At 36.1% G+C, this 13,248-nt stretch overlaps 1 protein-coding gene across 7 annotated transcripts in view; it reads right to left on the bottom strand.

Annotated features, from left to right (window-relative positions):
• Positions 1-13,248, bottom strand: part of SCAF8 (SR-related CTD associated factor 8) — an 86,843-nt gene that overhangs the window by 29,488 nt on the left and 44,107 nt on the right. For 3 of the 7 annotated variants that reach the window (XM_015858254.3, XM_015858250.3, XM_085541534.1), the window contains 7 exons: positions 12,112-12,225; positions 11,413-11,569; positions 10,397-10,527; positions 9,030-9,174; positions 8,412-8,492; positions 7,582-7,806; positions 4,561-6,932 (listed from right to left, as the gene is read on the bottom strand). In XM_015858254.3, the coding sequence (XP_015713740.2) occupies positions 5,233-6,932; positions 7,582-7,806; positions 8,412-8,492; positions 9,030-9,174; positions 10,397-10,527; positions 11,413-11,569; positions 12,112-12,225 (2,553 nt within the window). In that variant the 3' untranslated portion in view covers positions 4,561-5,232. Of the gene's footprint in view, positions 1-2,532; positions 3,843-4,560; positions 6,933-7,581; positions 7,807-8,411; positions 8,493-9,029; positions 9,175-10,396; positions 10,528-11,412; positions 11,570-12,111; positions 12,226-13,248 lie in introns of those variants that run through there. The other 4 variants (XM_085541533.1, XM_015858252.3, XR_014944016.1 and 1 more) reach the window with 3 other exon arrangements.

The raw sequence follows: 13,248 nt of genomic DNA, 5'->3' as shown, positions 1-13,248 counted from the left end.
AACAAGATGCATCCCACATCTCTGAAGGAACTGGCAGATGGAAGTTGCTAAGCCATTATCCATCACATCTGATAAGTTACAACAGTCAGGATAAGTCCCCAGTAAGTTGAAAAGGGGAAACATAACACCCATTTTTAAGAAGTGTAACTACAAATCAGTCAGCCTCACATCAATGTTCAGTAAGATCATGAAGTAGATCCTCCTGGAAACCATGTAATGGCATAGAGAAGACAGGGAGGTGATTGGAGATGGCCAATATGGCTTCGAAAAGGGTAAATCATGCATGCTTACTTTGGTGGCCTTCTGTGACAGTGACAGCACTGATGGATAAAGGGAAGAGCTACTGATGTATTCTACGTTGACTTGTGCGAAGACTGTGATATGGTCCCATGGAACATTCTTATATCCAAATTAGGAAGACATGGATTTAATGGATGGATAAATTGGCTGAATGGTCACATTCAAAGAGCTCTAGTCAATAGCTCAATGTCCACAGGGAGAATAGTGTCCTTCAGTGGACTATATGAGGATTGATATTGTATAATATCTTCATTGGTGACATGGACAGTGGGATGGAATGCACTCTCAGCAAGTTTGTGGGCGACACCAAGCTGAGTGATATTGGTAATGCCTTAGAGAGAACTGTTGTGGTCCACAGGGGCCTGGACAGACTTGAGAAATGGGCCCACGTGAACCTCCTGAAATTCAACAGGGACAAGTATAAGCTGCTGCACCTCGGCTGGTGCAACCTAAAACCGGTACAGAGTGGATGAACACATTGTTAACAGTCCTGAAGAGAATTATGAGGGGGTACTGGTAGAAGAAAATCTTTACATGAACCAGCAATTTGTGTTTGCAGCCCAGAAAGACAATTGTATCCTGGGCTGCATTAAAAGTAGAGAAACCAGATCAAGTGACATGACTGACCATTCGACCCTCTCTACACCACTGTTGTCAAACATCACCTGGAGGTACTGTGTTCAGCTCCAGGGATGACAACACAAGAGTCACAGGTCTGTTGGAGCAGGTCCAGAGGAAGATCACAAAGACGATCAGAGTGCTGAAACACCTCTTCTATGAGAAAAGGCTGTGAGGGTTGGCATTGTTCAGTCTAGAAAAAAGGCTCTAAGGAAGTAATATATACTTTATTACAGTCTTCCAGTACTTAAAGAGGGCTTTCAAGAAAGATAAGAAGGGATGCTTTATTAAGGAGTGTAATGATATGACAAAGGTAGTGGCTTTAAATTAAAAGAGGACAAATTTAGATTTGATTTAAGGAAGAAATTCTTCACCATGAGACTGATGGATACTGGAACAGGTTACCCAGAAAAGTTCCAGATACCCCATCCCTGGAAGTGTGTAAGTTCAGGCTGGATGAGACTTTACATAGTAAAATCTGATCTAGTGAAAGGTGTCTCTGCCCACTGCAAGGAAGTTGGACTAGATGATCTTTCAGGCCCCTTCCAGACCAAATCATTCTGTGGTTCTATGAAGACTGGAGTAATGTACCCCTGGACACGCTCATAAACTGCTGATACTGTTTTGAGAGATCTCTGCAATAAACTGGCTTATTTTACAAATATCTTATATAGATAATTTATTTGACAGTCTTCCAGTAGTGCTTAAGTAATGTCTATTCATCCCACACAGTAGGCTTGATTACAGTAGTCCTGTATTGCCTTATTCAAGATGTTTTCATAAATAAAGCAATTTAAATCCTTGACATGGCTTGAAGGGTGGTATGTTACTCTACTGAAGTGAAGGAATCTCACAACCTATTCCCATGAGTTTGCAGTAACAATGTGGAGCACTGTATAAAAGTGTAGCAATATTTCGCAGAATATATCTTCAGCAAAGAGACTGCGTCATTACAGTAAATAAAGGCTATGTTTCATAATCTAAATGGAAATGGACGTAGCATTCTGCTCAAGTACAGCACAGTGAAGCCAGAATCACAGGCTGTTTGAAAGGGTAAAATACATTAAATAACTTACTAACATGAGGTTTTCAAGTAAATGTGTATGCTCAAACATATTATTTGTGTTGTCTGCAGAGCTACTTGGAGTATTCACAGATATATATATATATACATGTATATATATATATCACTTTTGTAAATAAAAAGACAAAGTATGGATCAGCTGCTTTAAGCTGCTAGAATGGGCAGCTTTTGTCATGGTAGAAGGCTTTAAACAGGCATAAATGAGAACTGTTCCCCAGAAGCCTGGACCCTATTTTCTTTGTGTCCTTTTCTTACTCTTTCCTTTGTGTTAGCAAAAAGTACAACACTACTGCTAACGATATCAAAGTGTTGGACGCTAGGAAAGCTCATATCAAGGCAAATGTTGCTTTATCATGGCTTAATCTAAAATGAGAAAGCCTTTGCTCAAACTTTTCCACTGGCAAGTTAAAGAGACCATACTATGTTTGCTAGTATTACTGAATATTGTTTTTCTGATAATATTCATCTGCACCCCAGATCAGTAAAATAAGAAATGAAACAGTTCTAGCTGTAAACAAGATGCAACTGAAAACTGTACAATAATATTTTATTCTAGAAAAAAAATGCTGTTAGAAATTGATGGTATAACACATATGTACAGTAGCCAATTTATTAACGTTTAAAAGATATTAACAAAGATAAAAAGTCATTAAATAATACATTGTTTTATACCACTACTAGTTGAATTATTTGAACTCTCTACCTAGTGATTTACCTATACCATCATACTATGAGTAATTTAGCATACTGCAGGTCTCAGCTTAGAAAAACAGATTAACTCTTAGTTTTAAAAAAGCATTTAACAAAACATTTGTAAATAAAAGCTACTGCCAATATGTGTCTGATTCTGAGTATTTACATGGTCTGTGGCTGAATTATTTTCAGTCTGCAATATAGAAACTAAAAAAGAAAATCCCTCTAATACACAGTGTCCTCACACCTGTTCTATGTGTTTGGACTTCCGGAACCATATCTGTCTGACCTGAACACTACTACTAGGTTCTGCAGCATTATCAAGCAACTTCTTTGAGCCATAGAGGCTGCACATGAAGGTACTTTTACTTTAAATATTGTTCACCTCAAATCGGAAGACATGTTCTGGTAATAAACATATCAGCAAGGTCTATCACAAAGCAGTAATTATTTAATTCACGCCTCACTACACCCTAATGACTACTACTTGCGTAGTAGATAAAGAATCATTCATGTCCACACTTTCAAAGGATTACCTTCATTAAGATGGCTCTTTACTGTCCATAATAAAAATCCCTATAATTGAAAAACTGAACCATGTCACAGCATGAAAAAGTAACCCATGTACCAGAGGAAAATGGCAAGAAACACATATATAACTTGATTCTGCTTTCAAAATCTTGCCTGTACTTTACACTCACGTGACACTCTCCTACTTACATCCCTTTGAGAGAAAGGGAAGGGGAATTAAAACTTGCATGTTTACACGTTATCAGTAAAGATCAAAATTATAATCTGAGCTAAAAACATTTTTTCTAGAAAAGGGTCATTCATATAACAGAATCTACCTCTCAAATACTACCAGGCAGGAGAAAAACGACTTCCCCAAGGCTAAGTGAAATGCTTCCAGACAATTTTAACAGAAATTATGTTGAAATAAGTTGGTGGAATGCATTTCAGTGAAACAAATTGAAAATCTTAACAATATTAAATCTTCCACCACCAATTTGAAGGACATAAGCAGCAAAGTATGTGAAATAAGAGAGAACAGCGCTACTCATTTACCTAAGCAGCCAATTCCTCTCAGCAATTTAACAAGATTTTCTGCTTCAGAATTAAGCCACCAAAACACAAAGCCCCCTGATTTCTGTTAAAACAAACAAACAAAAAGGATTTTTCAGACCAACAACAGCTTTTTACTCTTCAGTAAACTATTTACTCTGCAACATTTTGGGACTTTGAGTCAATGAAAACAACAGCAAAGTACTTGAACACTACCACTGTCTATCCAGAATACCCAATATGTTACAAAACAAGACAATGCAAATATTTAAGTTTTGGCTTCATGTGTATCTTCGTTTTAAAAAAGAAAGCTAAAATCTTACTGTATGTTTTTACAGTGTATCGTATTTCACCTTCTGTAAGTAGTAAGAACTTCATACAACCATTAGGATAAGAAGGTAAATGTAAGCTTGACAGTATCACAGTGATATGCACTTTGTAATCTTACTATCTAAAGAAGGTGAACGTTTTTCTAACCTATTTTTTTCAATTTTATTGAATTGTCTACAATATTCTGTGAGTGCGTGCACATACACGCATGCACAGAGAAAGTAGTATCTACAAAGAGTTTACACAAATATTTACATACATATGTTATATACAAAAACTAGCATGACTGCACGATTTTCCATGTAAAAACCATACTCATCTTTCTCACACGTGACAGCTGTTGCACTGGTCTTACAAAAGTAGTATAAACCTTTTGCAACAACTAGCTAAGCACATATCGTAGCTGATTCCAAGTTTTTATAGCTTGCAGGTTTCTTTTTTCTTTAAAAAAAAATACAATACCTAGAACACTGTTATCAAACAAATATGCTTTATTGGCATCTAAAAACAAAATGCACCCAACATTAAAATGTACTTTTGCATTGTTTTTTAAACCCACTGCAGTACGAGGAACAAACCACAAAACACTTACTTTAGAGAAAACAGAGACTATAGTGTAGATTTTACAAAATCACTTTTAATCTCTGTGTTATGCTCCTTAAGTAACATGGGCCATTTCATTTTTCTGCCAAATTGTAGGAACATAAAATATCACAGCTTTGTCTATACTTTAAAATTCTGCAGCAGCCTAAAAACACGGACAAGATACACCAGCACCTGTTTTCAAGTATAACAATTTCGATAGCCAACCTAGGGGTAGTATCTAAAAAACTCCATTGTCTTCCATAGGAAGTCTTTGTTTGACAAGCTGTTGTTTTATCTTTGTGAAATTAAAAGCAATTGGGGGCAAGTTTACGTTTTACCAGAGAAATAATAAAAAAAAAAGTTTACCTACCATGTTCAAATTAAGAACAGTGTTCTATACAAGTCAGTTGTACAGTTATTTAAGTGAAAGATGAACATGAACATCAGATTAACTTAATTCTGGCAGACAAAAGTGAACTACTAAGGTCCGGTCAGCCATTTATCTATTACAGAGAGATGACAACTTTACAAAAGGTATCTTTTTACCTACTGAGTGATGATTATGTCCCCTCAGTTTCTGTGCTTTCTACCACTGGTTCACTTTCTATATCAGCTTCTGTGTCACTCTTCTCTTTGTTTATCTCGACGGAAGATGTCAGTTTTTCATAAAGTTCTGGATCGTCCTGCACCTGTGCAGTTGGTGGTTGACTTTCTGTCTCTGTGTTTTCACCATTTACCTGGGGCAAATTATCCGCTTTGCGTTGGGAAGTGGCCCCATCAAAATATTCAAAAACCCGTGGGTGTGGAGGGGGGATCCAGTTGTTTGACATTCTGTCTCTTCCAAACCTGTTCCCATTAATTTCTCTGCAGAAGTTAAAATCTCTGTCATCCCTGTCCCTCTGTCTTTCCCAGGGTCTTCTGCGGTCATCAAAATCTCTGTGAGCATCTTGTTCAAATCCTCTATTCCAGCTGGGACCACTTCTACTATCAAACCTATAGTTTACATGCCGAAATCTCTCTCTGTCCTCATGGAAGCTTTTAGGGCCACCATAAATAGGAAAGGCATGGTGCTCTCTTTCATCATAATCTCCTCTTTGTCCCCAGTGCTTATCTGAATTGAAAGCAAAATGCTCTCTTCGACCAAGATTATCTATACCTGGTCTTCCAAAATTTTCTCTCATGTCTACATGAGGTCTTGCAAAATGTTCTCTTCCATCTACTGGAGGTCTTCCTATGCCCTCTCTTGGATCAACTGGTGGTCGTCCAACAGAATCTCTGACATCCACTTGGGATGGTCTGTTGAGATTATCTCGGTTTTCCACTGGAGGAAAGCGATAATCTCTGTCTCCCTCCTGCTGAATATTATCTCCTCCAAGTGGCAGCCTTTTCTCCGGATTAGAAATGCTATCAATATTTTGTCTTCCTGGTGTTGCAAAGGGTCTTTCTGTTTGATTAAAAATATCTGCTGGAGGAAAGGGACCTCGAGGTGGAGGGTGAAGTGCTGGATCTAGGATTGCTGGAGGAGGAATACTACGCTGTGGTGGTATTCCTGGCTGCATTAATGGAAACCTTGGTCCAGGTGAATGGGGCATTAAGCCTGGACGGATATCTATGAGAGGCATTCCTGGCATCCTTTGACTACTAATATTTAAATGAGGCATATTTTGAATGCCAGCTGGGTGCTGCATTGCCAGAAGTCCAGAATTACTTGAAATATTTGGTGGTGGCACTCCCATAAGTCCAGAACTACTTGAAACATTCGGTGGTGGCATTAGAAGAAGACCAGAGTTGTTTGAGACACTTGGTGGCTGTACTCCTGCCAGAACTCCTGAGCTACTTGAAACACTGGGAGGCTGCATTCCTGGAAGAAGGCCAGGGCTGCTTGAGATGTTGGGTGGATGCACTCCAGCTAGAAGCCCTGAGCTACTTGAGACATTTGGTGGTTGCACTCCAGTCATAAGTCCAGAGCTGCTCGAGACGCTGGTTGGCTGAACTCCTCCTGCAAGAGAAGAGCTACTGGAGACATTGGGTAGTTGCACTCCTCCTGCAAGACCAGAACTGCTTGAAACAGTTGGTGGTTGCACTCCTCCTCCAAGTCCAGAGCTGCTTGAAACACTGGGTGGCTGCACTCCCCCTGCAAGTCCAGAGCTGCTTGAGACACTGGGTGGCTGGCCTTCTCCAGTAAGCCCCGAACTGCTTGAGACACTGGGTGGCTGCACTCCTCCAACAAGTCCAGAGCTACTCGAGACATCACTTTGCACTAAAATGAAGCAACAAGAACAGTTACCAAAAAATGACAATGCAACGTAGTATTCAAAACAAAATACAACTTAATCCATTATTCAAATAATACATTCAGAGTGATGATACCACTGATGAGATCTGTCTCAGTTTCTATAGCAAACACTGGTCATTTTAATTATGTTGAGCACAGACATGGAAATTAACCATGGAAAGCCATGGAAATTAACACCTGTATACAGTAAAGAATGTACAGCAGCTTAAAATTGACAAACTTCACAACCATCACCCAATTAATGCAAGTGAAGTATTAAAATACTTGACACAAGTCTTTGAATTTTATACTACTTTATTCTACCCTGCTTCTTTGCGTTACCATTCATGTAGAATGAATGCACTTTTAAAATGTTTTCTAAAGGCTCAGCTTTATTTCTCAAGTCTACAAAGAAAAGATTCCTGAGAAAGAACTGTTAGCAATCAATCATCAGATAATGATAAAGATGAGATCATCTCCTTCATTTTAAACTCAAAATTATACCTAAGCTAGAATTTTCAACTCTATTTATTACTGTATTGGTCAAGGATCACCAAAAAGAAAAAAAAAAAACAACTCCTAAGCTTGATGATGTTTCTTACATGTGAAAGTATCAGACAAAAACATTTCTTACCAGCTCTACCGTTTTCACTGGAAGAAATCTGAAGGTCTGTAAGATGAGATCCCTTTTCATCAGATTCTTGTTTGCTGATTGGCAGAGGATTAAAGATGCTTCCAGAAGATAACGTTGGCGTGGCTAGATTGCTACTAACTGTACCAACAACTGGTAGAACCAGGCCACTGAAAGGTACATCCTTCATCGTCTCTTGAGGAATTGGCAATGGAGGCTGTACTAAAGCTGTAGAGAAATAACACAAGTGCATCACAGTAACCACATTTACATCCTCCGTGTTTAGTTTGCTAGATGTCAAGATAATAAATGAAAATTCTTTTAATTACTGTAAGAATTATGGTGGTTTTGACAATCATTTTTTATGTTCAATCAGAACTCTATAATCTTTACTTCTTTTACAGAGAATATGAACTGCAGGAACCATAAACTATCTGTACTCTTTATTAAAAACACTCTTACATGCAAAGTTGATAACAGTTAAAAGGCTAACTAAAATTAAATCATTAAAAATTATTTAGCAACTAACACTTGATAGCTTTAGTAATAGATACATCCATTACAGTCAAGTTCAAATTAAATTATGCATACAAATACTAAATAATTAGTCTCCCCCCATTTAAACCATGGTAACTATTGTTTTCCAGACAACTTGAAAAGTCCTGTAAATCTCCCCACCAATACCTGCTTAGAAAAGCTAAGCAATAACCTGGTATGTTACTATTTTCTATTTGACAGGATTAATATACTTTTCATTAAATGAATGACAAGCAGTATACCAAACAATTAAGCTTTTAATGACACACAACAACTATGAGAAAAATCAAACTTACACGTTGGAACAACTGGTGGGACAACAGGTGGTGGGACAACAGGAGGAGGGACAACAGGAGGAACTGGGGGAGGCATAAAACCTATATGGAAAATTTACAAATTATTACAATGAAAAGCAAATATAATTTTGCATTAAAACCTTGCTTATATTATTTGTCCTGGAAATATTGCATCACTAAAACCAGTGAATAGCACATGTGTGTGAAGATGTAACAATGGTTGTTAGTTTCAAATACAATCCATCTTTACTGTAAAAGATCTGTATGTTCATCTTTAAAAGGGATTTCTGTCAGCAATACCCAAATAGGAAATTCAGGAGTTTCAACATTTTACAAAGAAAGGAGATGAATTTTAAAAATCTTTTAATTTTGATTTTTCCTCCAAATTAAAAACAAGCTGAAAACAAACAAACAAACCCAGCTATAATTAATATCCTCAAAAAAATACATGAGTCAAAAATACTTTTTGGACATTAAAAATTTTGTATTAGGTTAATATCATAGACTCTTGAGCTCACTTTCTCAGTAACCAGAAGGTGGAAAACTATACAAAGCAAAATATGCATAGCAGAGTTGAGTATACTTATTACATATTCAGCTTCACCCTTACTAACTTACCTGGAGGTGGCTGTGAAGGATTGAAACTTGCTCGCAAGAAGGGTGGAGGAGGAATGGCGCTATAACCAGGAGGAGGGACAGACATTGTGACAGGAAATGCAGGTGGAACTAAGCTAACAGCAGGCACAGCTGGAGCTACTGGAATCTTTTTTTTATGGAAAGAAAAAAAACAAGTAATTTCAATACCTACAAGTATTAACTGACAATAAAAAAGTTTATTCACTGACTTGCCTGCAACTCATGCAAAACACTAAATGTATAGAACACTTTGCATATATTCTGAATGCTCTGAAGAATTAGACTGCGTTCTGGAATAGTATCTGCATTACAGATAAATAAAGTCACTGGATGAATGCTATGCTATCTTTTCATTTTTCTAAAGGAACAGAAAATACATAGTTAGACATTATGCTAATTGAAGTATAAAATTACTTAGGGAGTGAGAGGAATACAAAAAGGGATAAAGGAAGAGAAAGAAAGTGTGAAGAAGTAGGAGTGAAAGAAAAAGGGAAAGAGAGGGAGGGTAAGAGGAAGAAGATTTGGCAATTTGAGGGCACATAAAAAACAGTCACTTCATTCTCATTAGAAGAAGCAATATATTTCAGAACAGGATCAGAGTGTTGTGAGTTTAGCACATGTAATAATCTAACTGACACTCACAATGAAATACTATAAATTATTTAATAGTTGTTTAAGTTCTGTGTTAGCTGTGCATTTTGGTGCAAAATCCTTACAAGTAATACACAGCAGAATAAAAGCAATATGTACATATATACATATATTTTTAAATGAATACTGATCACAGGCTATGCTAGGAGGAAGTTGAAATAAAAAGACCAGGGACAACACAGAAAAACTGTAAAAGCTTGAACTTCAGCGCAAGTAAACACTAAAATGTTAATTTCATGGTAACTTCATATCAGCTCCCATGTTGTAAGAGAAAAATGATAATATGAATACAATTTTTTAAATTAAACAACTGCTTCTCATTTTACAGTTTCATTGGTCATAACAAAAAGGATTTTAAGAGTTTGACTTAAGGTGTTTGAATTTATACTTGATAAATAAGCACCATGCTATACTCAAGGAAAATTACACTGCGTTTTTCCAGCCTTCCATAATAAACTGCTATTGATTAGATGTTAATACAAACCATGTTTTATCAGGTGGAAGAAAACACAGTAGATGTTCAAGGGCTCTCACAATTACTGTGTGTATCATAGACTACTTCGATCTACTATTCAGAACACAGGACTTTAAATATTTTGCTTAGGTACTTTCTTTAACATTGGAGTTCATCTGTACTGAATAAAAACTTACCCCTCCTGTTGTGTGGAGATTCTGCAAATTCAAACTTTGATACAAACCTGTAGCATAGTGACTGGTTGTGTGTAAGCTTCCGTCTGCGTTGTAATCACTGTGCTCTTATCAACTGCAGTGCTCTGCGTAGTTTGAATATTTTCTTTAGCAGGTTCTGAGCTCCTCGCTGTTTCCCATTCTTTATTAAAAAAAAAAAAAAATAATTTTCTTTTTAAAAAAAAGCATTTTTAATGTTAAGAGATAAATGAAGTGGGTATTCCTGAAAGGTATATACAATTATTTACATATTATTATACATTTTAAGAATATAAAATGTCTCTAAACACCTGCTTGACACTATTAAATTGTGCCTGTACTCAAACAAAATTTTTATAACTTGCCAATTTTTTTTTCACCAATTATTCTGTTAATAATTCACTGTACAGAGAATGTTCCAGATTTCTAAAAACCTGGCTGTAGAAGAATGACAGATCCTCATGTGGGAAAGAAAAAAACAAACAAACTAATCAACCAACCACAGCTCCTTCTTTCTACTGCCTCCTCATAGTCACTTCTAACAATATCAAGAAAAAATGTTTGCATTTTTCAAGTTTAAAATAGTAATATTTCATTATTTAATTCTTATGTTATCTACAGTACATTTTTACTCCAAGCATTTTTACCTGAAAAAATGACTGCCTCTATTATGAAACAGTATTAATTCATTGCATATTTGGACAAGTTCCAACTTAAGTTTTATACCAGAATATATATCACAATCACAACTAGATCATAATTGCTACATAACTAACATACTTAAAATTGAGCATACAGTAAATTCAGAACTGTTAATCATTATTATCTTCCTTAAATTAATCCCCCTGACAACTGGTCATGACAATTAATTAATTACTCCCCTACAAAAACAAACTACATTTCCATGCCATTTATACTATAAACAAGTAGTTAGTAATATTAATGCAAATTTTAAAAGAGTATGTGTTACTCAATGAAATAAACTTTCTAAGGATTTGCAATTATCAAGAAATAAACACATTATAAGTATCACTGTTAATGTCCATACCTGTATTTACCGTCTCCTGGTCAATCATGCCACCTTCAGCAAAGCCCTCCAAATCATCCAATTTTACCTTCTCCCAAGGAATATATGAAACTCCCAGATCCACATCCCAGAATTGCTTATACTCTGTTTTCACACCTTTATTTAAAGCCCAGGCAATCTGAAAATAAAACCCCAAAAGATAATCTGGTTATGTATAACCTGTGAACTCATAGGACATTCACCTGGCCTCTGCAACAACAGAGACATTAATTACATTTAAAACCTCGAATTTCTTCAACATTATTTCTAACATACACATAGGGAAATCAAGAATACGGTACTTCAAGGACTCTTCCTGTTGTGTCAAAGAAAGGAGAAAAAGCACAGCATCTAGTCATGTAACTAACTTCAAGAACACTAGCAATTTTAATGTTGAGTGATATATGTTGTCAGGTACAGGACATCAGTATTTCACAGTATTCTTATAACTAACATGTATATGCAATGTTTGCCAGATATTTTCTAAGTATCAAGTCACACTTTTATTTTAGTATCTTCCGTATTACCTGTCAAAACCTGCATTTTACGCCACCTATACCTTAATGATTCATTCTTTTCCATACTGTCCATTTGAATTAATAGCTGTTAAATAATTGATCAAAATAATAAAACTGTACTGTTTGTGAAATGGATGCCGTCTTTAGACTAAGTTCAACTTACCTTAATAATTTTAGATCCGATTTTGTAGGACCCAGAACTAAGCTTCTGAAGAGCACGATATGCATCTTGTCTATGAACCATGCAGACATATGCACAACCTCTTGGGGGAATCATCTATTGAAAAAATATCAGTGGTCTTAAAAAGCAGGAAAAATGGTACTTCAGATAACATATCTACACTAAATAACACAATAGGGGAAAAAAAAAAAAAAAAGGAGGGGAAGAGGGGCTTATACTGTAAATAACCATCAATGCAGTGAGTATAATTAATAATTCTGAGCATCAGCAAAACCTAAGAGTGAAGTTGGTAGGGTACAACAGCTACATTTCCAAGAAGCAGCAGCAAGCTGAAGAATGGGTGCTAAAAACTGCAAGACAGATTTAAATGACACAACAGGCAAGCAAGAGATGCTATGGCAAACTCAGAAAGGCAGAGGTCACTGCCTCCCATTAAACTCCAGAAACTGTGAGCTGAGCAATAATTTTTCATTGAGACACAGACTAGTGATCACAGGTGTCCTGCATTTTTGAAGAAGAGACATCATTCTCGAAGTTGGATTTCCACTAGATTTAATGTTCAGTTTCAAAAAATATGATGTGACATACAATCTTTGAAAGCTTTCAACTCATGTAGAATAATTACCTAATTTAGTTTTAATTAGAAATCATAGTCTAGATGTGGGTTTTTGATGTTTTATGAACAAATGCTTACAAAATGAACAACATTTAAAGTGGTCAGTTTTCATGCAGACATTATATAAAAATATTTAAAATTACAAAGCAATGTAATCCCAGTTACCTAAAGCTTTGTGGAATGCCTAGGATGAACTACTTACTATCCAGTCTGCCTCTGAAATTTAACAGGTACTAGGAATGATAGTTGCCTTCCCTTGAAATTCATTCAACTTTTAAGGTATCTTAACTCCTACTCTCTGCAAATCAAAATGAGGTTTAAATGTTAAGACTATACATTCTTCTGCAATATTTTTTATCTCTTTTTTTCTGATTTGTGAAACTTTTAAAAAAGATTCAGCAATGTAATTAAAAGAATTCCTTGCAAGTTACATGTCCAAATACATTAATGTGATAGGAAAAGTAAGAGTATAATCTGCAAGAAATGAAATTGCATGAGAAGCA

The sequence above is a fragment of the Coturnix japonica genome, chromosome 3, assembly GCF_054131305.1.
Source record: "Coturnix japonica strain WE chromosome 3, WE-NBRP24, whole genome shotgun sequence".
NCBI lineage: Eukaryota > Metazoa > Chordata > Aves > Galliformes > Phasianidae > Coturnix > Coturnix japonica.
Note: the sequence above shows the minus strand (reverse complement) of the source record. Positions and strands in the feature narration are given on the sequence as shown.